At 38.9% G+C, this 27,725-nt stretch overlaps 3 protein-coding genes and 1 pseudogene across 4 annotated transcripts; 3 read left to right on the top strand and 1 right to left on the bottom strand.

Moving 5' to 3' along the window:
- The first annotated feature begins 541 nt into the window (after positions 1-541).
- Positions 542-3,147, top strand: LOC120422608 (uncharacterized). The gene is made up of 9 exons (XM_039586098.2): positions 542-703; positions 760-843; positions 896-1,229; positions 1,290-1,518; positions 1,577-1,760; positions 1,816-1,967; positions 2,033-2,139; positions 2,198-2,469; positions 2,524-3,147. Exons 1-9 carry the CDS (start codon positions 646-648, stop codon positions 3,009-3,011), a joined length of 1,908 nt encoding a protein of 635 aa, XP_039442032.2. The 5' UTR covers positions 542-645; the 3' UTR covers positions 3,012-3,147.
- A 146-nt stretch (positions 3,148-3,293) lies between these two features.
- On the top strand, positions 3,294-5,202 carry LOC128093348 (uncharacterized). Its single transcript, XM_052709830.1, has one exon. The coding sequence runs from the start codon at positions 3,430-3,432 to the stop codon at positions 4,894-4,896; it is 1,467 nt and encodes a 488-aa protein (XP_052565790.1). The 5' UTR covers positions 3,294-3,429; the 3' UTR covers positions 4,897-5,202.
- A 15,878-nt stretch (positions 5,203-21,080) lies between these two features.
- LOC120422607 (3-oxoacyl-[acyl-carrier-protein] reductase FabG-like) lies at positions 21,081-22,020 on the bottom strand. The gene is made up of 2 exons (XM_039586097.2): positions 21,410-22,020; positions 21,081-21,344 (listed from the first exon to the last, which is right to left on the bottom strand). The coding sequence occupies exons 1-2, from the start codon at positions 21,960-21,962 to the stop codon at positions 21,127-21,129; spliced, it is 771 nt and encodes a 256-aa protein (XP_039442031.1). The 5' UTR covers positions 21,963-22,020; the 3' UTR covers positions 21,081-21,126.
- A 4,678-nt stretch (positions 22,021-26,698) lies between these two features.
- Positions 26,699-27,515, top strand: LOC120422600 (uncharacterized oxidoreductase TM_0325-like; annotated as a pseudogene). Its single transcript, XR_005606154.2, has one exon. The product of XR_005606154.2 is annotated as an uncharacterized oxidoreductase TM_0325-like (transcript).
- The last annotated feature ends 210 nt before the right edge of the window (positions 27,516-27,725 follow it).

Here is a 27,725-nt window from a genome sequence, read left to right as displayed (position 1 = left end):
TTTTTAAGATATGAATAGAAATTATGCTTGCATGCTAGTTCAAATGGTTACAGGTTTGGACCTTCAATGCATTTGAGAAATTCTCTTCAAAATTGTCCAGTTTCAAATCTGTATTTAAAAATGAAATTTTATGAAAATGGACAATTTTGAGGAGTATTTCTCAAATGCATTAAATGTCCAAATCTGTTCTTTTCAAAATTGTCCATTTTCTTAAAATTTTAATTTTAATTTTATAGATTTGGTCCAAACTCATGATCGGAAAAGGCATTTCCAGAATTTTTCAATTTCTCTGAACAATATTTTTCTGCACAAGATTCAATCAAATCTATGAAACAGATACTTCTACATGTAGAAAAATTAAAATAAAATAAAAACAAATAGAACTTTCTCACTAGCGTTTCTTCCTAACCAGGTCACTTAAGAATGTGACGCTGAAACAAGTTTTACTACCGGTTCATCGCACTAACTGCCTCTATAAAACCCCAAGGTCAACGACGCTCGTCTAGTACAGTTAAACTCGCCCCTCTGAACCGGTATGTGGATCGTATTTACATCGCCAGTGCGATTTAGTTCAAGATTCATTCAGTTTAGAGATTACAACTTGCCGTGCATCGATCGAGTTGGGAGAAACCCTCAGTCGTCACGATGAGCTGTTTGGTGATTGTAGCGTCAGCGTTGCTGATCTTTAGTGCTGTTGATCTTGGTAAGAATTTGAAGTTTTTGGTGATTTATTTTGCTAAAGTAATGATTTATCTTAAGGTGAAAGCAAGCTGTCCCCAATTCAGGTGTTCAACGATGACCTGGCTACGGCAATGATGCCCAACGAGCGAGAATCTCTGGACGGTAAGATTCGAACCGAAACTTTGACCCCACTTTTATTATCAAATCTTCGTAGATTGTCACCTGCGGTACTACAAGTACGGACTGCGAGACTACGCGGGTGGCCCGATATTCAGCGAACCAAAGAGGGCTTCCACCGAGTTTGCTCATCTGGCCGCAATCGGCCAAACCCAGCGCGATGGCGTCAGCTGGATCTGCGCAGGAACGCTGATTTGGGAGAACTATGTGCTGACCTCTGCTCGCTGTACCAGTGAAGTTGGGCCCAATGTGGTGCGACTGGGTGATGCCGGGCAGGTTGGGATAGCCGAAATAATTGTGCACCCCTCGTTCAACCGGGAATTCCCAGCTTATCACGATGTTGCACTGCTGAGACTGGAGCAAAATGTCACGTGAGTTGAACAAGTTCAGTCGACATTTCAAATTTTCAACTAAACAATGTCCCTCGAAAGGTTTTCACCAACAACTGCTCCAGCTTGTCTGTGGAAAGATGAAAACGTCCCATTTCCCACCATGGAAGCTGTTGGCTGGGCAAACCTCGATGATCTGACTCCATCAAAAGTTACGCTAAGACAATTAGGAGGAACATCCGCGTGCAACCGAGCTCCACCTAGCGGCGTCGGCGAACAAGCTAGGGATCAGACGCTCTGCGCAAGTCGTGCCACCTTGAACGAGTGTCCGGTATGATATGGTCTTGAGCTCTTCAAAGCTACCAGATTAAAGCTTTTCGCCAATTCAGGCAGGTTTGGGAGCCCCCCTGCACAAGAAGCTGCTTCACAACGGGAAAATGACGCCCTTCCTGGTTGGGATCGCTTCGTTCGATTCTTCGTGTGAAGCGGCAAATCCTGCCGTGTATGCCAGGATGTCGTATTTCTACAGCTGGATTGAGAACACGATAGACGAGAAGGAGCCCAGTTTTCGAGGTTAGCTCGAGGGAAACACTTTGTAGGAAATAACATTTTGAGATTCTTGTTCTAGAATGGCGAATGAACCCTGTCGGATGTGCGTTCCTTAGGTCTTACCTGCGCAATCAGGATACTGAAGTAGTTGTTGGAGAGACAAATGACTCACAGACGCTTGATGTCAGTAGAGCACTCGTCAGTTATGCCAGCAATGAGTTCAACCATGTGGTATTTTAACTTGCATCCCTGTAATCAATAAATTCTTCAAATAACTTTGATTTATGTAATTACAGGTAGGAATTTACTGGCAGAACTACCCGTACCGTCGTGAAAACTGCACCGGAACCCTCATTTCGGATGACACTGTTCTAGTACTAGCGGAATGCACTTCTAACTTTGGGTAATTAAGTGAGTCCCGTTCATCAACCAGCTAATCCACACCATTCAAACGATTCCAGAGTGGCTGCCACGCATGTCTACATCGGATGGTTGCTGACTACGGAAAACTACCCAATTTCCGAGACCATCATTCATCCGGAGTACGTAGAGGGGTCACCGTACAACAACATTGCCGTCTTGAAGCTGGGTAAACGCGTCAAGTTCTCCACGATTGTTCGACCGGCTTGCATCTGGACCTCGCCAGAGATTCCGCCCAGTCAGGTGGACGTACTAGGCCGTGGCCGTCAGGATATCAACTTCTTCGTACGGGACGAACAGTTTGACTCATTTTGTAAGAAGCTCGTTGATGTGACTAGCTCGAGATCTGATCAACGTTTACTTTCAGGGCCCATGGATGCCAACTTGACCGCTCGACACAATGTCAACTCCGTCAGTAACTGCTCCCTAACATCGGAAAGCCGACGCAAACTTAACCGCGGACTTGCCGAAGAGCTTCTCTGCACGCGAAATCCCAACTTCTTGGTTCCCGAGTCGTGTCGAATACTTCCGGGGGCTCCGGTGCAGCTTTCGATCGTACGAAACGATCGATACTTCCACTATGCGCTAGCTTTGAGCCAGTTTGGATCCAACTGCGGATTCGGAGAGTCCACGATATCAACGCGTCTTGCTCCGCACATCAACTGGCTGCAGACCACTTTGCTGCCAAACTTTCGCGATGAAGCTGCCGCTGTTCAGTACGTCAATCCGGACTGGGCCGAAGGCGAACCGTGCACGTATGACTTTGAGGACGAAATTGAAGGAGTCTGTACTCAGTATCTCAAGTGTCCCAAGGTTTGGAACGACTTCTGTTATATTATGTTACGGTTTTCATGAACATCCCACGTCACGCCTTTCGTGGACGCTTCCCTTCTCCAACTGTCATTCATCTTTCCTGTCTCTCTCTTTCTATTCATTCATTCTTGTCGCGAGTACGGACCTGAAAGGACGTGTCTGAATAAAGTCGAGTTGTTGTGAATCCTAAACCGCGTCTCATTTATTCGTACTAAAACATGGTGTCAGAAGTTATCGCGGACAACTAGTGGATTTCCGGCGTCATCGGTATAACGCGGAAGGTTCCTGTGAGGAGATTCAACGTCGGGCGGCCAAAGAATCATACGCGGAAGTGATCGGAAAAGTTGCGCTCTTTGTTGCGAACGTGTGCGATCCTGTCCGGCGGCCATATTTCTTTGTGCGCGTCTTCGAACTGTTGGAGATTTCCCGGAAGTGAAGTGGAGAAGAAAATTCGAGAAAAATGGACGCTGAGCAGTTCAAGATGTTTATGAAGCATCAGGAGAAGGCGCAGGCGGAGCTCATCGCGTCGTTGCAAAAAATGGTCGTGAAGCAGTCAACAACGCCGGCCGCTGGAAGTTCGGCGGGCCTCGCTTTGCCGCTTCCCCCTCCGCTGGAGCTGGCCGGAGACATGGAGGCAAACTTTGAGTTTTTCAAACAGAATTGGAAGAACTACGCATCCGCCGCTGGGATGGATGGTTGGCCGGACACGATGAAGAAGCAGAAAACGAGCATCCTTCTGTCAGTGATCGGAAGTGCAGCGCGCCAAAAGTACTTCAACTTTGAGCTTACGGTTGCAGAGACGGATGATCCGGAACTTGCTCTGGCAGCGATCAAAGAAAAGGTAGTGCGCAAACGGAACAAGTTCGTCGACTGGATCAATTTCTTTGGCCTTTCGCAAGATCCGGACGAAAGCATCGACGACTACCTGATGAAGCTGAAGGTTCTGTCGAAGTCATGCCAGTTCGGAGCTCTCGAGAAAGAAATGCTGCGGTTCAAGATCGTCACATCGAACAAGTGGCCAAATCTCCGGACCAGGATGCTGGGCATGCAGGACCTGAAGGAAGATGCGGCCGTCGACATGTGCCGCGCAGAGGAACTCGTTGTGACCTACGGCCAAGTTGTGGGCCGCACTTGTGAAGAGGTCAAGAAGATTCGGAAGAAGAAGGAGTGCAAGTTTTGCGGCGAATGGCACGAGTTTGAAAAAGGAGTCTGCCCTGCTTTTGGTAAGAGGTGTAACCACTGTGGCCGGAAGAACCATTTTGAAAGAGTGTGCAAGTCGGATCGGCGAAAACGTTCAAAGAGCAAGCTGAACGTGCACAAGGTTCGAGATTCTCTGGAAGATCACAGTGAGGAGTCGGACAGCAACGAATCGAGCAGCGGCAGTGAAGCAAGCGCAGTGATCGGCAAGATCGAGAACTCGCCAGAACTTGGAGGCCATGTGACGGCGGAGCTGGATTTATACGTCGACGGTAAGTGGCAAACATCCCGCTGCAATTTGGACACTGGTGCAAACACAAGTCTCGTGGGTTACACTTGGGTAACAACGATGACCGGATGTGCCAGACCAAAGCTACTACCGTCAGACTGCCGTCTCAAAAACTTCAGTGGAGCAGAGATTCCTGTCCTCGGTGCGATCGTTGTTCCCTGTCGGCGCGAGGGCCGCAAATACAAGCTTCTTCTCCAGGTAGTGAATGGATCGCACATTCCCTTGCTATCAGCGAGAGTGTGCAAGATACTGAAGTTTGTACAGTTTTGCGACACCGTGTCTGAATCTTCGTCTCTGTCGGAAGAGCCAGTGTTGGAGATCAACCAAGTCCGTGCTTTTCGTCGTGGTGGCCGAAGCGGAGAAACCGGAGAGGACCATCAGCAGCTGATTCAAAATCTGCCGTGTGTTGGTTGCCGAGCAAGATGCTGGCACCCAGCGTAGCCGCGTAAGGAACCCAGGAGTTGAACGCCCCATGCTCGAATTCGTCAGTGTTGAGCAGACAGCGAGCGGGAGTCCTCGAGAGAGAAAAAGATTTTATTTATTTATTTCCATCAAACCTTTAAATATTTACTTTTTACTTTTGTCAGGAAAGGGAGGATGTTATATTATGTTACGGTTTTCATGAACATCCCACGTCACGCCTTTCGTGGACGCTTCCCTTCTCCAACTGTCATTCATCTTTCCTGTCTCTCTCTTTCTATTCATTCATTCTTGTCGCGAGTACGGACCTGAAAGGACGTGTCTGAATAAAGTCGAGTTGTTGTGAATCCTAAACCGCGTCTCATTTATTCGTACTAAAACAACTTCCAAGCTAAACGACGAGTAAACTTTTGTAACTCGGCGAGTGTGATCTGCTGTCCAAAGCGTTACATCGCACAAGAAGGTCCAAAACCGCGAAATATTCTAGACACGTGCCCAACGGACTTTAGCCAACACCACAAAGCTGTAAACAACCCGAAAGATTTACTAGAATTCCCATACATCGTCACCTTAACGTGGAACAACAGCCCCAAACGATGCCTAGCATCGCTCATCAGCACGCAGTTGGTCATCACTTCCGCTGGTTGCGCTACGTCTGGTCCTGGAACCCCAGCCCAAGCCACATTCGCTGACAAGACTTCAACTCCGCTTGCAAACACAATCGTCCATCCCAACTACCGTCCTTCAGAAATCCTCGACGACGTAGCCGTCCTCAAGCTCAATCGAGCAATCATGCCATCCGCCCGGGTTTTCCCCGCATGCATCTGGACGAATCTCACCCACACTCCACTGAACTTGGTGTTGATCGCAGAAGGTGAAACGCAAAGCCGCGCACGCCGAATGGCGCCCATGTACAGTGCGGACTGTCAGCGGGACTACAAGCGGAAACTCAGCGCGGATCATCTGTGCGTGGACGAGATGACAATCGAGACTACGAGTACGTGCCTTAAAGCTGGAGATCAGCTTGTTTGGTACGGTGCGGATCAACGGGGCATGGCGGTACCGTACCTCGTCGGGTTTCACAGCTATGGAGAGCACTGTGAGGAGGGCAACCCAGGGGTGTTTACGCGGCTTGCAAACTACGTGGACTGGATTAGAGATTATTTGTGATGCTTTTGCTTATTGCTGATACAAACTAGATCTAGGAATTAAGTGATTCATTTTTCAAAAAAAAATTACAACCTTTCCACAATTCGTAAGGCAGACATGATTGTAATAATAAAAGATGTACCAAAATAAATGTTATATACAGCAATGATTTCGAGACATTTCATTCAAATTCATTCAAATATTTTACAAAATATTCCAAAATGATTTTAAAGACACGAAATTTTAAAAAGTGGAGAAACATTAATATCTGATAGTTTTTAATGCGTCATTCTTCAAATTTCTTAGAATTTTTCATGTATAGCATTAGCATTAGTATTACGGGTCTGCACCACGCTGTAGGGGGTGCCACAATGGTCAATTCGATATTCTTAGACAATTTGATTGCTGCCCGGTACAACCAAAAATATCTGAGAACGTAAATTTCCACACTGTGCTCCAAGGCTACGCCCATACAGTCCCGTGGGAATTTCTTAGAATTTTTCATGTATATGAAAAAAATGCTGTCTGATTTCTTGACTCAGCAACCTTTATATTCGATATGATTAATTTTTAAAACTTTTTCCAGCAAACTTTATCACTGAAAAGTTGTTTTAAAAAAATACATTATTTTTGCTTACTCATTTTGAAAAATCAATTTTAATCAAAATCCTCAAAAATGTAACAATTCAATTAGAAGTAAAAACAGCCAACAATTATAGAAATTTAAATTTAGTGTCTTTTGCAAGCTTTGTTTCCGTTTTTTGATATCTCGTGACGGAGGTGTGGTACGACCCCTTCCACGAAAGCGAAAAAAGAGCGAAAAAAGAGGTGTTTTTTTTAATAATTTGCAGCCTGAAACGGTGATGAGATAGAAATTTGGTGTCAAAGGGACCGATTTGATGGCCTACTCAAAATTCCGAAAAAAACGTATTTTTCATCGAAAAAAACACAAAAAAAAATAAAAAATCTGCCATTTTCCATTACTCAACTCAATTTTTGAAAACGTCATTTTAAGGAAAATTTAATGTCTTTTATAACTACATTAACCCAGAAGAGTCATATTTTCATTTCAAGCAAAAATTTTAATTTTGAATTTTTTAAAAATTTCTTTTTTTTTCTTACTTTTCCAGGTTTTTTAAAGAGTGTAACAATGTTCTACAAAGTTGTAGAGCAGACAAAAACAAAATTTCTGATACATAAGGGGTTTGTTTATAACTATCACGAGTTATCGATATTTTACAATAAAAAAAAGGTTTTGAAATAGTTGGTCCTTGTTGATCATGGCCGTTCATGGTCACCCGCGACAGACAAGGACGACGAATTGTCTGCTCTACAACGTTGTAGAACATTCTTACACTCTTAAAAAATAACCCTGCAAAGCTAGAAAAAAAACATGAAACAATAAAATGAAAATTTTTGTTCTAAATGAAAGAAATTACCTTTCTGGGTTAGCTCTCTACTGCCCAAATTTTTTTTTCGGAAGTTTTTATTTTTCCCTTGTTCAGGAGGTCATTATGATCAACTTGTGTTCTACGAAAACATTACTTCTCTTGTTTTATGTTTTTCTTGTTTCATTTTTAGTATTTTAATTTGCATTTATCTTGTTTAGTTGATGTTTGTTTTTGGTAGTATTTGGCCTATTCTACCACCTCCTATCATTACATTTTGCCTATCTATTTTTTTCATGTTTTTATAGCCACTTTTTAAATATTTTGCTTGTTTTCACATTTTCTGCTATAAAATGGCACCATTATCATTTAAATTGTAAATAAATGCGTAAAGGCATAGTCAGAGACACTAGAAAAATTACTGCATACTTCTTTTTACCTAGAATATAGAAAATGTAAGTAAAAAACACAGCCAAAGTTCTCACCTAAAAATTTACATTTTTAAAAACATTGGCAAAGTCACATCAAACAAATAAATCTTCCAACCCATAAATTTTCTAAAATTTTAAGAGTTCTTCTTTCCAATGCTTTTTAAAGACGAAATATTGGTTTAAAAATGGATTTCTGGCGATTTTTCAAATCGGAGCCCGTCTTAAAGCGGGGTTGGGATGTAGAGGGTCAATAAAGATTCGAAAAGTACCGGGGTGACTTTGATAGGATTTCAATTTGTTTTTGGATTTTTTTTTCCAACAGGTAAGGTTTTCCTCAAGATTATGATTTTTAAAACATGTACTAGGCCACACAAAGGCCATGTTATATTTTGGAAAAAAGTTTTTTTCAAAAATAGTTACGTTAAAAATGCTTAGTTTAAATTCCGGGATGACTTTGATGGTTTTATGATAGTCATAGTTTTTCTTGTTAAAATCATATTTAAGATGTCCAAACTTTTTTGCCTTCCTCACCTCACTGAGGTAAGGCTATAAAGTCACTCGAAAAATGAACTTCTTAAATCTAGATTAAATTTTCAAAACAACCTATCCCTCATGGGTTTCCTATGCAGATAGGGCCTTTTGAAAATTTAATCGAGAAATATACCTCCTAGATATACCTTCATCGACTCAGAATCAAATTCTGAACAACATTTTTTTTTTCCACACGATTATCTAAGAACTGGCTGAACCGATTTTGGCCGGATCCGCCTTATTCTGTTCGTTTTGGGGTCCCCTAAGACCCTATTAAATTTTATTCAGTTTAGTGAAGTACTTTTAAAGTTATGCCATGAAAAAGTTTTTTTGTAGCTACAAAAAAGGGTGATTTTTGCATAACCTCAAAGGCCGGGTCTTTTTGCTTACGCGCGAAAGTCGCGCAGCATGCGTAGGGATTTTGGTCTGACCACGCGGGGGATTGGCAGCCACACCCCCTTGCATGCGTATCGCCCGGTTGCCACATTGCTTAAGCAGTGTCTGCGTCTAGTCTGGAAAAAGTCTGTATTAATTATGTTGCTGAATACACAGAAAAAAAAATGATGGTAATATTCATCAGGAAATGGTGACAGATTTTGCGGCAAAAAAAATGATTAATTTTACCCCAGAAAATGATGAATTTTCATCAGTTTTTGATGAATATTCATCAGGTTCACATTTTTACACATTTTTTATGTAATATTACTCAAAAACAGAGGTAATATTCAACCTATCAAATTTTCAACATTCCAAAACTCAACTTTTTTTTTCTTTGTACATCATTTTGTCTCGACAAAGATTCACACGAATTTTTTACTGAAATATACAACTCATAAGACATTATTGTTTACTAAGACTAGGGGGACAGCATGCAATTCCATCGTGCACTTAATGTTGGCATATCAGCACCATTAAATTCAATTACAGCCCCCCCCTCCCTTTTCTCCTTTATTTTGGAGAGTTGGTAAAAAAAGAATTGAAAATTGATGTTCTGGTAAAAACAATAATTATAAAAAAATTAAATGAAAAAAAAATTATGAACTAAATAAAAAATAAAAAAAATCTTAAAATAATTTGTAAATACAACCCAAAATACAACATGAATGTGAGGAAGGCACCAACCACCTTAAGGTGGATTAAGTAACGTACTAATTAAAGTACGTTAAATGTACCATCACTAAAGTAGCTGATATAGTTTTTAAGAAAAAAAAACAATTTTTATATTTAGTTAACTAAGTTAACAAAATACATATACAATTTAGGTAAAATTCTTAAAAAATCGGAATTTTGCCTGAAATTTGTTAACTAGTTTTGCTTCGATTTGTATTGCATTTTATACTGAATTCGAAGCACGAATCACAAGTTTTCACATTTGACATGAAATTTGTTCAACTGAAATTGCCTATTAACTTTTTAGATTTTTTTTTTAATTTTGTATCAAAAACACATATAAATTATTAACCGGCTCCGTGGCTTAATGGTTACTAGCCTGTCCCATTTTGAGGTCATGTCGAGGAATTTCAGGTGCTCACTTCTTAAATGATAGATAATGATGTTAGGAACAATGTTTTCTTAGACAAGAAAAAATAATAAAATACTTTCTCGCACCCCCTAGTCGATTTACTGAAAAAAGTCACTTTTTTGAACAAATTTTCTAAAATCGCTTGGAATCAATACAAAAACTGTTTCAATCAGGTGTGTATTATCTTCAAACGGTAGGTTTTTGTCCATAGATTAAGATGCACTATCAATATTGGACCAAAATTTAAGTTTTTGGACTCTCCCAGGCGGATTTGTTTCGAAAAAATCGCATTTTTTTGAAACTTTTTTCAGAAATGTTCATTTAATTCAGGGTAGCCTATTTTTCCCAGTGAAACCAATACATGCAGCTTGTAGGAAATTTCATGGCGAACATTTTTCCCTCTGAGAAAATGCAATTTCGACACTCCAGAGCCGAGATATTTGAGTTTTAGTGAGGAAAAAAGTGCCAATTTTCAAAATTTCTCAGAATTCAGAAGCAAGGCCTACTAATTACACGATGTAGCAAGCATATGTCTCAAAGGTCAGGGTATGCTTTTTTATAGTAATTTTGGCCGCTGAATCCGAATCTGAAATCAAATTTCGTGTAAACAGTGATGTTTTGGAGCTACACCCTTTTGGAATGTTATTTGCGTGTTTAAGAGGCGGTTTTTGTAAATATTGCTCGGTTTGTTCTAGAGGTCGTATCGAGGTGCTCCGATTTGGATGAAACTTTCAGCGTTTGTTTGTCTATACATGAGATGAACTCATGCCAAATATGAGCCCTCTACGACAAAGGGAAATGGGGTAAAACGGGCATTGAAGTTTGAGGTCCAAAAAATATAAAAAATCTTAAAATTGCTCGCATTTTAGTAAAACTTCATCAATTCCAACTCTCTTAGATGCATTCGAAAGGTCTTTTGAAGCACTTCAAAATGAGCCATAGACATCCAGGATTGGTTTAACTTTTTCTCATAGCTTTTGCAAATTACTGTTAAAAATGTTTTTTTTGCAAAATCTTTTTGCAACAGCCAGCAACACCAAGTTAGGGAATTTCATGGACTATAGGCCTACGGTAATAACTTTTTGGCCAATCGCAGTTTTCTCATAGTTTTTCGATTTTTCTATAACAAACATTTTACAACGTTAGTTATTGTCCTGTAGGCATCCATAGCGGCACTTTTTAGTCTCACTTTTGTCATATTCGAAATCCTCGGAAAATTCAAACTTCAATGCCCGTTTTAACCCACTTCCCTTTGTCGTAGAGGGCTCATATTTGGCATGAGTTCATCTCTCGAGTTTTTTTTGATTAGGTCCTATAAACATATGAAAGACAATAGTTTATCGGTCCTTTTCAAAAAAAACTCTGGATCTCATGTATAGACAAACAAACGCTGAAAGTTTCATCCAAATCGGAGCACCTCGATACGACCTCTAGAACAAACCGAGCAATATTTACAAAAACCGCCTCTTAAACACGCAAATAACATTCCAAAAGGGTGTAGCTCCAAAACATCACTGTTTACACGAAATTTGATTTCAGATTCGGATTCAGCGGCCAAAATTACTATAAAAAAGCATACCCTGACCTTTGAGACATATGCTTGCTACATCGTGTAATTAGTAGGCCTTGCTTCTGAATTCTGAGAAATTTTGAAAATTGGCACTTTTTTCCTCACTAAAACTCAAATATCTCGGCTCTGGAGTGTCGAAATTGCATTTTCTCAGAGGGAAAAATGTTCGCCATGAAATTTCCTACAAGCTGCATGTATTGGTTTCACTGGGAAAAATAGGCTACCCTGAATTAAATGAACATTTCTGAAAAAAGTTTCAAAAAAATGCGATTTTTTCGAAACAAATCCGCCTGGGAGAGTCCAAAAACTTAAATTTTGGTCCAATATTGATAGTGCATCTTAATCTATGGACAAAAACCTACCGTTTGAAGATAATACACACCTGATTGAAACAGTTTTTGTATTGATTCCAAGCGATTTTAGAAAATTTGTTCAAAAAAGTGACTTTTTTCAGTAAATCGACTAGGGGGTGCGAGAAAGTATTTTATTATTTTTTCTTGTCTAAGAAAACATTGTTCCTAACATCATTATCTATCATTTAAGAAGTGAGCACCTGAAATTCCTCGACATGACCTCAAAATGGGACAGGCTAATGGTTACGGCTTCTGTCTCCCAAGCAGAAGGTTCAGGGATCAAATCCCGGTCGGTACCTTTGAAATTTGGAATCAGGAATTTGAATATGAATGAAAACTAAAATCTCACACCTTTGGATTGGTGGTCTGGGACGCTAATCAGTCGGCCATCAGAAGGTTCACACTCTTGCAGTGAATTGATCCGTAGTGTTGAAACATGTTATCTTTTCATATTAAATACGCGCTGATCCCTGATTTGCCTGAGGGGATTGGAAGTTTAAAGATAGTTCGAGGATCCGTCTGGTTCTTGTTCTATGTTTAGGCGGGGCCAGACAATGCCCAATGACCTCGGAATTGGACCGCAAGGAGCTCTGTCATTCTGAAATGGGTCGTTGGAAGCAGCGCGAGGGCTGTCACCACCTAATACCCGGGACTGAGATAAGCTGTATCAGCATTCAGCATGTACACAGTCTGATACAAATTATACTTTCCCATACTTTCGCTACCGGTTAGCGGGTATTGGATTGGACCACACACACACACACACACACACACACACACACACACACACACACACACACACACACACACACACACACACACACACACAAAAAAACACATATAAATTATTATTTTAATACTTATTCAACCCTCTCCTAGTGAAAAAAATGTCCAAAGAATCCGAAAATGTAGTCCGTTTTCCGATTCAAGATCATGTTCATAGAGAAAATCAAGACACTTTGAGAATTTTGAAATAATGACTTTCATCAACATTTTCTTAACTATAGTTTACTAACTTTGTAAACTTTTCAATTTTTTATGAAAAGTTCTTCTTGAGGTACTTTGAACACTTCTCTACCACGGTCAGTATGATTTTAAACCATTCCGTATGTATTTTAATTGTACTTTTAATTTTGTGAAAAAATTGCAAACCTATCAAAGTCACCCCGTTTTAAAAAAATAAATAAATTAAATTTCCCTTAAAATGACATGTTCCAAATTGTTTACAGTTAAGTAACGGAAAATGGCAGAGTTTTCAAAATATTTTAGTGTTTTTTTTTTCTTTGAAAAAAATGCGTTTTTTTCGGAATTTTGAGATTTTGAATTAACGGCGTAAATCGGGCGCCCAATTTTACATAAAAGTCCCTTTGACACCAAATTTCTATCTCATCACCGTTTCAGGCTGCAAATTATTGAAAAACACCTCTTTTTTCGAATGTTCAAAAATGAAAGGGGTCGTACCGGCCCTCCGTTACGAGATATCAAAAAACGAACCTCGGATTCGTGATCATGGACAAAAGTTACCCCTTAGGACAAAGTTTCACGCAAATCGAAGAGGGGTCGGGGCAACTTTTCCCGATTTCGTGTGAGTTGGTAAAGAATGTCAAGAACTTTGAAACAATGAATTTTTAAACAGTTCTCGTTCGTCGATTGGTACTTTTGAGCCAGAGATGCTGAATTGCAAATGTAGGTACTTTACTGACTTTACCCGGAAAAGTTGCTGTAAAAATGTTTGTAACAAATAACTCGGTGCACCATATTTTGACTTGTATCCACCGTTCCACCCAACCTGTCCGGTGAAGGCAATCCCAATCGCAAATGTCACCAAAATTCAGACGAAAACTTTTTTTATTTTCATTCCGTCATCACCATCGAAAAATTAGTGTAACAACCACAGGTCGATCCAATTGGTGGTCTGCGGTGAATGATGTTGCCAGAAAGCATCTCCTTAGCCATGGTTGATGGCAACCTCACCGGGTCCAGGTCTGTGCGGTGTGGTAATTATTCTTGCAGAAAATCAGCAAGCCCAACTTTCCCATTATGCAGCCAACTGACTGGTTCGATGCTCTCTTTTTTGAACTCAGAGGCAGGGGTGTCAAAAACTTAACTTTATTTTTATTATGAAAATCTTATATAATTTTCTGCGTAAATTTTAATAATTTAGAATATAATTTAAGATGCAACTTCAAAAGCTAAAAGTGCTTCCCAGAACCTCTGCACCACTTTCCTAGAGCCACCACAAAGAGGAGGGGAAAACGCAGAAAATGGAGAAAAAATTGCTCCTCCAAGGATCGCTCTTTGCATAATTAAGGAAAATTTATCGGTGCAGAATCGTGCGGGACGACGACTTTCTGCGGCTAAAACGGAAAATAATCACTCTCGTTGTACCTTTCCTTGGGGGGAAAAAAGGAGGAATGAACCAACCGGATTACGTGTGTGTGTGTGTGTGTGTGTGAGTTAAATTTCCATCTGCCTATGAGCTAATCGAGGGAAAACCGCAACTGCAGAACTAATGCAGAAATTTGCAATGCAGTGGAGAAAAGTTGCTAATTGGATCTAATGAGTGGGAAAAAAAGAAGGGGGGCTGAAATAATGGATGGAGTCAATTTGGTTGGTCAAGTGGAAAAATAAGCTTGAATTGTTGTGAGGAATGTGGAATTGTTGGATATATTAGGAAAAAATAAGTTTCGTTAAGAGCTTCACACAATCTGATTCAATTGTCAAAATCCACGTGACTGATTCGAAGCAAACAACGCTAGCCACAATCACCACCGAGTGCTGACCGTACACGAAAGAAGCCTTAATTTTCCAGAGTTGCAACGAAGCCATTTTCGTCAGCCAGTAGAACTTGTGTGGTGGACGTGGCTGCCAAGGAAAAACTTGGGAAAACGTCCACCCCCCCCCCCCCCCCCTCTCCTTTGCAAGAGGCATCAATAACCCATCACTGCAGTGTGGATGAGATGAAATCAATGTCCGGGAAAAAAAGGAGAGTGAAGCGAAACTATGTGACAGGACTGCCAACGACACGTCCCCGTCCGATGGCGTCCTGTTGTGCGGACTTCATTTGATTTGGTAGGGAGTCCAGACTCAGTTTCCTAGGCTTATGAGGGGATCTGTGCGACATGAAGTGTGAATAAGAGTGCGAGAGATGGATGCAGGCTGAATAAATGATGCCCGGCCAGCAATTGCTTGACCAAAAGTTCCCAGGGCTGGGGAGAAAGATCTACTCGGGCTGGATTTAGTTGGAATTATGAAAGTTGCGTTTGTTGCCGAAGAAATATGAGTCGAGAGAAATTTGAATTGAACGAATATTAGAGTGGTTCAAATTCTATTTTTCGCCTCCCATTGCAGGGCACAATTCTACGAGTCTACTGAGCTAAAATATCGGATATAAGCTCAATTGTCAATTTGTCGGAGATCTTACATATTTGATCTAAAAAAAAGCATATTTTACCAATTTACCGAAAACGAACAGCATCAGTATAAAGGCCAACTCTTTTACAATATTTCCACATTTCAATTTGTCTAAATAAGGCTTGGTTTGGATAATTTAAAAAGCATTTCAAAATATTTTATTTTGTCTCTAATTCCGAGCTTTCAGTTCTTATTCGAACGCCGGCTGCTCATAATTTTAGCAGGTGAGCAATTATCCCCGAATGCCGAAAATGGATTTATTTTAAATGGAACGCAAATATTCAAAAAATTGTATTTTTTGAAAGAATTTTCCGATCGATTTATCGTTTTAGACAAAGTTGTAGGTGTAGGGAGAACTATTCCGAAAAAGGTGCACGGAAAAAGTGTTTTGCCTCCTCCATGTGCAATTTTTTTTTGATGTTTTGCCTTCCTCACTGAGGTAAGGCTATAATCCTGCTCTAAAAATGAACTTTTTATCAAAAGCTCGAAGACCCACCTTCATGTATACATATCGACTCAGAATCGAAAACTGAACAAATGTCTGTGTGTGTGTGTATGTATGTGTCAAAATTCTTGCCAAGTTTTCTCAGCACTGGATGAACCAATTTTGATCAAACCAGTTGCATTCGACTTGGTTTAGGGTGCCATAGATCGCTATTGAATTGTTTGAAGTTTCGATAAGTAGTTCAAAAGTTATGTATAAAAATGTATTTTCACCTATATCCGGATCTCACTTAAATGTATGTAAGTGATGTCCAGATCCATCATTCAACCCATCGTTGGTTAGGTAATTGAATGAAATTTCCAACGAGTCCAAAACATTGAAGATCTGGCAACCCTGTCTTGAGTTATGGCCACTTAAGTGATATTTATGTACCTTTTTGAAGCCGGATCTCACTTAGGATCTCATTATTCAACCCATCGTTGGTTAGGTAATTGAAAGATCTTTCCAACGAGTCCAAAAAAGAGTCCAACATTGAAGATCTGGCAACCCTGTCTTGAGTTATGACCACTTAAGTGATATTTATGTACTTTGTTGAAGCCGGATCTCACTTAAATGTATGTAAGTGATGTCCAGATCCATCATTCAATCCATCGTTGGTTAGGTAATTGAATGATCTTTCCAACGAGTCCAAAATCTAAAAAAATAGCTGAAATTTGTGTCCAAACTACTCATATTACCCATTGTTGGTAAAAAGTGAGGAAGGCATCAACCACATAGGTGGATTAAGTTAGTTTTTGATGTTAAATTGAATTTGTCATAGATAAGTACTTAACAGATTTTTTAAAGTTTGATTTTATCCAAAAATTTCAAGTTTTTCGATTTTAAGCAACTGCCGGAAATTATTCAAAACAAACCAAGTTGACAGCCAAATCAACGCAGAATTTCAGTTCAACTTGCTGATTTTTACACTGCGGTAGTTAGGCGGCAATAATCCTCCTGTCACTCACAGGGAAGGAGAAACGTGATTTTATCTCGCAATAAGCAATAACAAATACTGTTAAAATAACAAAAGTGTTATAGAATCTTATAAGGGTTTAATAACAGTTTATGTTATCATAACAAAATTTGTTATTGGTCTGATTTTGGGTGAAAGCCAAAACGACTTTGGAATAACATTTTTTGTTATGGAAGAATACCTCCAACTGTTATTGGGATGATCGGATTAGTTCTTAAAATAACAATAAATAATAACAAAGATTTGTTCGAAGATAACTAAACATGTTATTAGTCTGTAATTATAATAACAATCCAATAACAAAAAAATCATAGCGACGAAATCTTGTTATAAATAACATAAAATGTTATTGGCCTAGTATTTTCAAATGTAAAAAAAAATATTCCCAAGTTATTTCCGTCTGCTCGGGCTAAGGCCAATATTTCAGCCATTGCATCGTATCAAAAAGTGGTCCAAGACCAACCTGTAAAAAATTGGACGGGCTTGGGATAGTGAGAATCGATTCTCCAGAAAATTTTATATAAAAGTCTCCATATTGACCATTGTTCTATGTATAATCCTTGTTAAGACACAGCGGTTTTTAAATATAAATGTTGAAAAAATAGATTTTTTGGTTGTTTTGGCAATTTACATATGACTGACTTAATTTTCCAGTCTCGAAAATATTTTTACCAGAAAGTCCGTCCAATTTCCTACAAGTTTGTCTTTGACCACCTTTTAATGCGATGCAACAGCTTTGAAATACAGTTCACAATCACAAAATACAAAAATATTTAGATAACTTACGCCCTTCTCAAATGTAATTTTCGAGTACAATTGGCTTAATATACACTAAAATGGCTTATATAGGCCTACAAAAGTATTAGATAAAGCTGGAATTGCTCATAAGTTTTGCGTATATTGACAAACATCGTAAATTTCAATCTGTGGTTCAAAAATCTAAATTTGTAGAAAGCCTTTAACTGCCCACCAATGAAAAAACGGCTATTATTCACTTTTGTAAAAATCGTGATTTTTGCTCCTGGTGATAGAGAATGTTCCAACGCATCTTCCAAAACTTGAATTTCACGAAAATATTGTTTAGTTTTGGCTGCCGATGCGAAAAACCAAACGGCCATCCCATTTCCCTTTGAAATTGCCGTGGCGAAGATTTGGGGACGAACCAAAAAATGCGTTTTTCTTGGAATACTTGATTTGGCATAATAGCCGAATCTTCAACTATGGGCAGTTAAGTACTCTCCACAATTTAAATTCCCAAAAATAAAAATCTATAAATACAAACATAAGCGTTGTGCAATGTATTTTTCATAGTTAACAATCAATTTTGCAAATCTATTTTTTGGGAAATTTTTGGCAGATGATAGAATAATCTATTTCAAAATAAAAAAAAAAAAGTTGAATAGGATAATTCAAGCAAAACAGTAGCTCTACTTCTGAAAACAGGTAAGTTAATTTATCTGTTCTTTTTAAGCAAAGAATACAAATTTTCGACAAAACTTTAAAACAAGAAGTTAAATATCTTAAAAGTTATATTGCATAATAAAATAATTAGTTATTCACTTAGTTCTGTTAGTTTTAAATATATTTTTTGTTGATGAAATCTTGGTACACTAAACTGGATGTGGATGTGATTCTTTTCATATTAGAAATTAAGAGCTATATAGTATTAAAAAAAGTTACAAAAAAGGACCCGTATGACAAATTACGCAATTGAAACTGGGATTTACTGCTTACAACGACATTAAAATTATTGTCATGCGTATGTTTTATGATCATTATTCAATATTGATTAACCTTAATCATAAAAAAACCTGAAATTGAAGCCTCCACACAAATGAAACCACATTGAAGCTCACGTGTCTGCAAACGCGGCAAAAAACAGTAAGAATGCATTTCTTGCACTACCCGTTGAGTGGACCGTCGACAAACGACACCGCACTGTGTGTGCACTTTTAACGTGTTTGAGAAGCAGCAGGAAGGAAAATGCGGTTTGCACCAGGGCTGCGGAGTCGGGTCATATTTCAAGCGACTCCGACTCCGACTCCGACTCCGGCTTTCTGAGTTAAGCTGACTCCGACTCCGACTCCGGCTCCGGCTTTCCACAAATTGATGACTCCGGCTCCGACTCCGACTCCGGCCTTCCAACTCTAGCTGACTCGGACTCCGACTCCGACTCCAGCTTTCCACAAATTGTTGACTCCGGCTCCGACTCCGACTCCGACACCTAATCTTTATTTAAAATATTTTTAAAATTTGAATTAATCACATCACTCACATTTCAGTTCACACTTGCGCGAATACTGTAAACCGGGGTAACATTTATGTTCGAGGTGTTTCGCAAAATTCTAAATACGAATTATTTATACAAGCAGAATGGTATGGAACCATACTAAGCTTGGTAGATAAGTGTTCGTTGTTCTATGTTACATGTTTTCAGCGTTATTTAAACAAAAATCATAAATATCTTCAGATTTAAACGCATTTTAAGCAAAACAATTTTGTAAATAACTTTAAATTTTGTTGTTTGAAAAATTGGAACTTTTTATTTAATTACTTTAAATTTACTTTCATTTTTTTTATTTATATGCTAGCTAACTAATTTTTAATTGTACTTTTTTTAATGAAATATTAAAAGAAAGTTAGCCTTCATGATCGAATTGACATATAAAATCAATTTGCATAACTTTAGGCTGAAATTTTGAAGAAACACAGTAACTATCAAAGATATCCTGGTTTGAAATAGACAATTTTCAAAGTCACTATTTTTTAAAGCTCTTTTGAATTTTTTCAGAGGACGTACATGGAAATTGTGTGATCCAGCCCAGTACACACTTTAAACATATAAATAATGAGAAAATTCTAAAATTTGAAAAATAAATTAAAATTATAGCAATTATATCACCCCGATTTAAGGTGTTTAAAAAAATAGACTTGTTCAAAGATATTATTTAGGGATCCACCACTTGCATACATTTTTTGCTTCGACTTTTTTTATGCGATCAGGGGCAGTATAATAGTTGATAATTTATTAGTAGAGTTATAATGTCAATTTTACAAATGTTTTTTAAATATTTTTTTTTCGTTAGTACCGATAGTGAACCTTAATTTTCCTATAAAAAAGGATCTACTTAAAATCTTAGCAATTCTATGGTGATATATTGACATTTAGTTGAATTAAAAGTTTGCAAAATTAAGTTTAGATAAGTTTTATATAGAATTTCCAGAGTTATGTAAACTTTTATACTAAGTAGTTAGTAAACTTTATATTCAATCTAAATTATTTTATATTGGTCAAAGATGCCAATTTGGAGTTGGGGGGCTGGATTTATGGTGATTTGTCAACAAATAACTTTATGTTAATTTTCGAAAGGTGTACAAACTTTTTTAGCACCTTTTTTATTTTTGTAATAGTATTTGTTATAGAAGTTTTTATAGAAATCATCTTTCCATGAGCTTTTTGTAGCAAAATGTTCGGCATGAGTTTTTGAATAAAACTTAGTACTAGGTTTTTGTCAAACTTTGAATTCTTAACATGTTTCATCACAAAATGCGCATAGGGCCCAAGGGGTGTAAATACTTTTTTTAAATATTGTAAATACAAGCAAAAAGAGACAGCAAAGAATCAATTAAATATGTTAATAATTATTTAAATATGTTTTATTTTTTTAACTACACAGCCACAATTGTTTACTATTGTATGAGTTATGAAACTATAGTTTAGTGTATACAAACATTGACAAGAGAGGATTAACAGATTATCATGCTGTGATCTTAGTGAAATTACACAATAAGAGCTTTCCAATCACAATAAAAATGCATCGAAAACAACATGACATCTGATAATTATCTTGATCCAAAAAATAAATTGATTAAAAAAAATGTCAACGCAGTGCACGCGATTCAATAAATAAATTTAAAAAATTGATAATTAACCAAAAAATTATAACAAATATTGAACTATAAATAAGTTCATAAATTATATAAAATATATTGATAACTCCGACTCCAGCTCCGACTCCAGGTCTATCAGAAATTTACGACTCCGGCTCCGACTTCGACTCCAGCTCATAAAATTTAGCCAGCTCCGACTCCGACTCCGACTCCAGCTATTCGAGTTTTGACGACTCCGACTCCGACTCCGACTCCAGGTCCCCAAAAAGACCCGACTCCACCGACTCCGGCTCCGACTCCGACTCCGACTCCACAGCCCTGGTTTGCACTACACTCGATGTTTGCCAATTTGGTCAAATGCTGTGGGCAGCGGTGTCGAGACGACCAACCCACATGAGTCGGAGAGAGTGGACATTGGACACAATTTGGTCATGTAATGTCATGCGAGTCTGGTGTTTCATCCGGTACTTCGTTATCAAAAGAACAGATTGAATAGTAATAGTAACAATTTGAGCTTTAATAACAAACAAGCCATGACAAATTTAGCGAGGACACATCACGTTCTTGCCCCCGTCCACGCAAAGGTTCGTGCCCGTGATAAAGCTGGCCGTGTCCGCTGCCAGGAAAGCGATGGCCGCAGCCACTTCCGCCGTTGTTCCCACCCGACCGAGGGCGTGCGTTTCTTCCGAGCGCTTCAGATAAGCTTGGTACGAGGGATCATCCATACCGAGCCGTTTGTGGAACTCGGTGACGATGACGGCTGAGGGGGAGGAGAGACTTGAGGTTAGTCAGTGTAGCTTTAAAAAAGTGTTGACGAAGACCTACCCGGATTGACCGAGTTGACACGAACTCCCTTCGGCGCCAACTCCAACGCCACACATCTCGTAAACTGGTCCAGCGCGGCCTTGGAGATGCAATAGGCCAATACATTCGGGAACGACCTGGTTCCAGCAACGCTCGATACGTTCACGATGTTCCCCTTGCTCTTGATAAGATAAGGAACCGCCAGCTGGGTCAGGTGGAACACTCCCCGCAGGTTGGTGTTCATACAGTCGTCAAACTGGCTCATACTCGTAGATTCGATGCTTCCGCCGACTCCCTTCCCCGCATTGTTGACCAAAACGTCCAGCTTGCCAAACTTCTTGACAGTTTCATCGATAACTAGGGTGTTGTCTTCTTCTTTGGTCACATCGGCAACCACCAGCAACGGCTTCACCTTCCCGATGGCCTCACAATCCTTGCCAGTTTGCTGCAGCGATTCCTCGTTCCGGCCCGTCAGGACCAACGAAGCACCCAGCTTGGCCAGGTACTTGGCGGTACCCGCACCGATTTCGCTGCTAGCGCCGGTAATGATTACGACCTTGCCGTTGAAATCCATTGCGCGTCAACTGGTAGACACAGACTGACTGATTGCGGTTGATGTCTGCTGCTATTATATCATGATAATTAAAGGGGGTTGTTTAGTTATTACGTGATTGTTATCAAGCTGTAGGTTCATAACATAATGTTATTGATAAGATGTTCTAAATAACAAATATTGCGAAATGATGGGTAACGTAGTTCATGAATAGACCCCTTCCAGCATACTGATACTGAAGCACAACTCAATTATCGTGTATTATTCAACAGGTCGACACCACGGCGCTTCCTAAAGTGAATATGAATATAGTTTGATGACGTCTCTGAATCTCAGATTCATTGAATAAAACTGAATAATTAAAAACAAACTCTAAAACATGATTAATTTAAAAAAAAATAAACATTCTTCTAATATTCACTTTTGAGAGCACCGTGTGCTGAGTAGATAATAGTTTGACTGCAAGTCATCTTAAGACACATACTGCACAAGATCGATAGGCGGTTGATAACTTCCTTAGACTATTTCGCAATATGTGGCTAAGACGTACACACACAAACAAACACTAAAAATAATATACACGCAAAAAAAAATTAGTTCGCGTAAACGTGAAGAGAGTTTATGCCAACGGGAACCAGAAGAAACTGTTCAACTTTTATGGTGCAAAATTCAAAATTGCTATATGAAAGTTGAACAGTTTCTTTCTGGTTCTCGCGAACTCATTTTTGTGAGTGTAACAAAACTCGTACACTGTAGTCCAGCCAAATTTTATTTAATCATGAATTTCATGAATATGGATCAATGAGACCAACTTTGAAGTATTGTGAAATAGTAAATAACAAAATCAAAGAAAGAATAATTTAAAAAAAATACTTGTGCTAAAATTTCATTTCTTATAAAAAACGTATAGCCATTTTTTATTTTCTTTATTTATTTAACTATTTATATTTTTTTCATGTATTTAATTCAGTCAAAAAAGAGTGTCCAATCACAATCGGTGATTTTACAGCTAAAATTTTAGCATCATTGTTTTTTTTGCGGGATTCTTATGCAAAATAAGTGACGAATGACCTCTCTAGGTAAAAGTCACGTTAATAAAATCAACAACAACTTATGCAAAATTGCCATGTGAACATGCGAAAATCTGCATCCTGAAAAGGGAAATTCTGATTGATTTGGCAAAGGTGTACGTATGGCCTTGTACAGATCTACAAAACGTTTTTTGAAACTTGTAAAAAATGTTTTATGGGTTAAGAGATATCGACGAAATGAAAAGCGAAACGCCACTTAGTAAAAAGAGGTTTCTCTGCACAAGAGACATTTTTTTTAAATCGTGATTTTTGGAAAGAAAATATTGTCAACAAAAATTTTAAAAATCATTTCCACATGTAAAAACATATCTGGAATCTATCTATCTATTTTCAATGGTTTTTTTTTCGAAAAATGTAATTTATTGCAATTCAAAAACACGTTTTATCTATCAAAAACATGTTTTTAACAAAAATATAGAAAATTTCACAAAAGTTTCATATTTTTATATTAAAAATTCAAGCCAGTTTCAAAGCATCTGTAAAATTTAAAATTTCGCTTTGAATGTTTCGATTCAAATATTTTTTTAATTATATATTTTTTTTATTTTTTAAATATATATGGCCGTTGCAAATATTTTTTAAAGTTTATGTTCCTCGACTCTGACAAACGTTGAGGGGGGGGGGGGGGGGGGGGTGGCAGTTGTTTTGCAATCATAAGTTTTGCAAATATCAACGTATTGAGGTTTTTTTTTTAAGCAAATACAAATCATTAAACTAATTCTGAACATTGTTTAAAATTTCACAACCATAGATATCATTTATCAAATATTTGTGTAGTGAACATGATTTGTCAGAAAGCAACATCTGTGGCTTTACATGCTGCCATTTTCTTAGAGAATTTGTCCTATAAACACAATTTTGCCAACTTTTCAAACAGTTTTCAAAGTTTCGTGAAATTTGCATATGTTTGATTGGCATGCCGCAAAATTTCAATTGGTTCTGCCTATCATTTCACAAGAACATGATTTCAAAATGAGACCGACTAGTTTGAAACCAGATTTGATTGAAACTTTGAAACGGCGGCAAGTAATGGCTTTTTGCCGAAATCGTAAACATTATCATTTCTGGACCACCCTGCCACGGTATGGATCACCTTAAGGCAAAACAAAAATGTTTGTACAACTATTTTGGGCCAAGAATCCCAATTCACAATAGAGGCCGATCTGAGCACTGTTGTTTAGCGTGGGAATTGTTGTATTGGAACACCGTAAATATAACATTTTGATTCAATAATACACTTACGCTGCTTAGTAGAATTTTGTAAGATGTTCAATAATGTGTTCCTTTGTTTTTTCCACAAATAAAACAAGTTTTAAATCTTACTCAGGATTTTTGATTTGTCGAACTGGAGAAGATCGAAGTAGGTGTATATGACACAAGAGGAATAAATGTCACAGAATTTTGAAAATTATCAACTTTTTGTACTCTACAATTGGATAAACATTTCGAGATTCGATCTAGTAGCAATCTCTCTTGAGCAAATTTATTCTAGATGTGATTTGGTACAATTCCACACAATCAGGTTTGATGAACACAAGGTAAATTTGTATTTCAAGATGAATTATAAAAAAATAGGAAAATTCGTATTTTGCAGCTACCATCGAGCCTGATGACCATGGTATATTTTTTTTCGTGATGTAGGATATCAATGACATGTGTAGGGAACTCAAAACCAATGCTTGAAAAGGGATCTATCACTGAATGGGACTACTCGGTATTTGATAGAACCAAGGGTCCTGATTTTCAGTTCAAAGATCAGAAATCACTCACTCATCACCGAACGAATCTTTGCCGACCAGAGCACGCAACTATTCGCGAGAGAACACAACAGGCTGGCGGCCAGCGGCATGCTCAATCGCTTCACTCAGCGAAACAAATACTTCGTGAATTTCTTTTCCTACTCCGTCCGTCAGCCCGATTCACAAACGAATGTGCTCAGAGAGGAAAGAGCCAATAAAAATACTAGTGCGGTGCTCATTTGGCCTGCACTACCACAGTTTGCCGGCAATTAGAATTTGGTATGGTAAAAATTGCAGCCAAATGTGTCTTTGATGTTGTGTAAACAAAAAAATTGTAAAATATTATTCATATCATTGTTTTTAAGCAATTTCTTAAATGATCAAAGCAAAGCCGATCGCAAACTATTCTTAGTTAACTTTGAGCGACTTAACGAAATCGGTCTCTCTAAACCATTCGCTGTACTACCCGATTGGAATGAGAGGGAAAGCAAAGAGAGAGTTTTCGGTAGCGATTGGTTTGGAAATGACAAACGGTAGAAATACATCAGAGCAGTTTTTCGTCGCTCTAGATTTGTGCTCGCGAGTGACTGAGTCTTTTTGGAGCAATCAGGACCCTTGGATAGAACTTTCTGTCAGCGATCATTTCCCAAAACGAAATTTGATCGCTGACACACAGCGCCTATCATGATCGTCATTGCTTGGCGACGGTCGGTGAACGTAAACACAAAGACGAAACGAACGAAAAATAAGCACCACTCAAGCAGCCGCCCGAACGAGACAACGTGCTCTTTCTCTTTCTCTCGTTTTTGTCTCACTCTTCCATGTGTTTGCTGCGTGGTGACAGAAGTCATATGAATGCGATCATGGGAGAGATGATCGGAATCTCGGTAGAATGTCAAATGACCGTTATCTGAGCGATTGTAATTCTAGAGGGAAGTCAATGACTGTGTGAGTGACTTTGCGTAGCACTCATTCGTTTGTGTGTGAAACGATCTAAAGTAGAATATCAAAATCAGGTTGTCGTAGTGGAGTGTTCTGTTACCTATCACAAACCAAGTCGAAATTTCGTAAGCACTGCTCAAAAGCAATGTGTTGATGAAATAATACAAAAAAATTAATCTCAGTGAGATATTTGGTACTTTTTGAAGGATTTAGCTCCAAAATGAGAAAAAAAAATTTTTTCGACGATAGATGATTTAAAAAAAACAGTTTCCCTGACTTGGGACGGTTCCCTAACGAGCTCTGGGGTAAATTAGCGAGGTTCACTCAAATTCGATCAAAATATCCTTTAGACGAGCTGTGTAAAAAAACCATATTTTTTCTCGCCCATCTCTGCAAATGAAATCATATGCCTGCGAAACTATGAACTGTTGATTTGGTGAAAAACAAAAATGGTGAACTTCAAAAAGGCACCGATTTTAAAGGTTGTTCCCCATCCCAAACTAGAGCGCCAGGTCCTGACTCAACCAGTGCCAGGGAGGCTTAAATTTGGGATTCGAACACAGTATTTCTAGGAGATCGTGTCCTTAAATGCCCTAAAATTTACTTGTTTTGATAAAATCTAACATGTACATACCGAGTTATCAACCCCAACGTTATCTCCAATATTTACTTTGGCTCTCATTCGAATGAGGAAGAATAGTAATGTAATCTTCAGTAGCAGCTTCAAGATTGGCCTCTTCACACGATTGTTCAAGGCAAACGTTAAATTTAGTTGAAAATAATTGATTCAAAACTAATTTAATTTCATTTGTATTTACAAAAAATCACAATGATTTAAAAGAAGTTTTCAGTAAACATTATGAACATTATTATTATAGATGACGTTCATCTAAACAGCAAAACAATTGAATAAGCTTTGCTGTTTGCAAGTTTAAGCCTCCACAGTCCTTATCTTGGCATTTGTGCAAGCACTATAAAACCGATTGATAACGCGCATCAGCTCTTCAGTCACTTCTCGAGAGCGGCCTAGACCTGGACCAGCAAGATGGACTTCAAGGGAAAAGTGGTTATCATCACCGGCGCAAGCAGCGGAATTGGGGCGGCTACGGCAAAGTATCTGGCGGAACTTGGCGCCTCGCTCGTGTTGACGGGAAGAAACATCGAAAATCTACAAAAGGTCGGCCAGGAATGTGAAGCCACTGGGAAGGCCAAGCTGTTGCTGGTTGTGGCGGACGTTTGCAGTGAGGACGATAACGTGCAAGTTGTTGGCGAAACCGTTAAGAAGTTTGGCTAACTGGACGTTCTGGTCAACAATGCGGGGAAAGGAGTCATGGGCAGCATCGAGACAACTAGTTTGAGCCAGTTTGACGATATTATGAACACCAACCTGCGGGGACCTTATCAAGAGCAAGGGGAACATCGTGAACGTATCGTTCGTGGCCGGGACCAGATCGTTCTCCGGAAGTTTGGCGTATTGCATTTCGAAGGCCGCGCTGGACCAGTTCACGAGATGTGTGGCGTTGGAGTTGGCGCCGAAGGGAGTTCGGGTCAACTCGGTGAACCCGGCGGTCATCATAACGGATTTCCAGCGACGGCTTGGAATGGATGATCCGACGTACGAGGCGTACCTGAAGCACTCGGACAGTGTTCACGCCATGGGACGCGTTGGAAGGGCATCGGAAGTGGCGGCGGCCATTGCCTTTATTGGCTCGGATGCGGCCAGCTTTACCACCGGAAGTCAGCTTTGCGTGGATGGGGGCAAGAATGTCATGTGTCCGCGGTAATGCCAATAAATTTCAAATTCAGCTTTGTACAACTTATCCTGAGAAATTGAAAATAGCGTGAAAACTCCGTGCAATATTAACAGCCTTTATAAAATAGGTATTTCAGAGCAGATCGTGCTGCCATGTCACAGCTTGAAATTGCGTTAACTGTCCCAAAGGACTTTTTGTCAGAGGCCGTCATGTCAATCAAGTTTAATTATTCTTCATAATTTGCAGATTCGTGTAATT

This window comes from Culex pipiens, chromosome 3 (genome assembly GCF_016801865.2).
Source record: "Culex pipiens pallens isolate TS chromosome 3, TS_CPP_V2, whole genome shotgun sequence".
NCBI classification, from domain to species: domain Eukaryota; kingdom Metazoa; phylum Arthropoda; class Insecta; order Diptera; family Culicidae; genus Culex; species Culex pipiens.
Note: the sequence above shows the minus strand (reverse complement) of the source record. Positions and strands in the feature narration are given on the sequence as shown.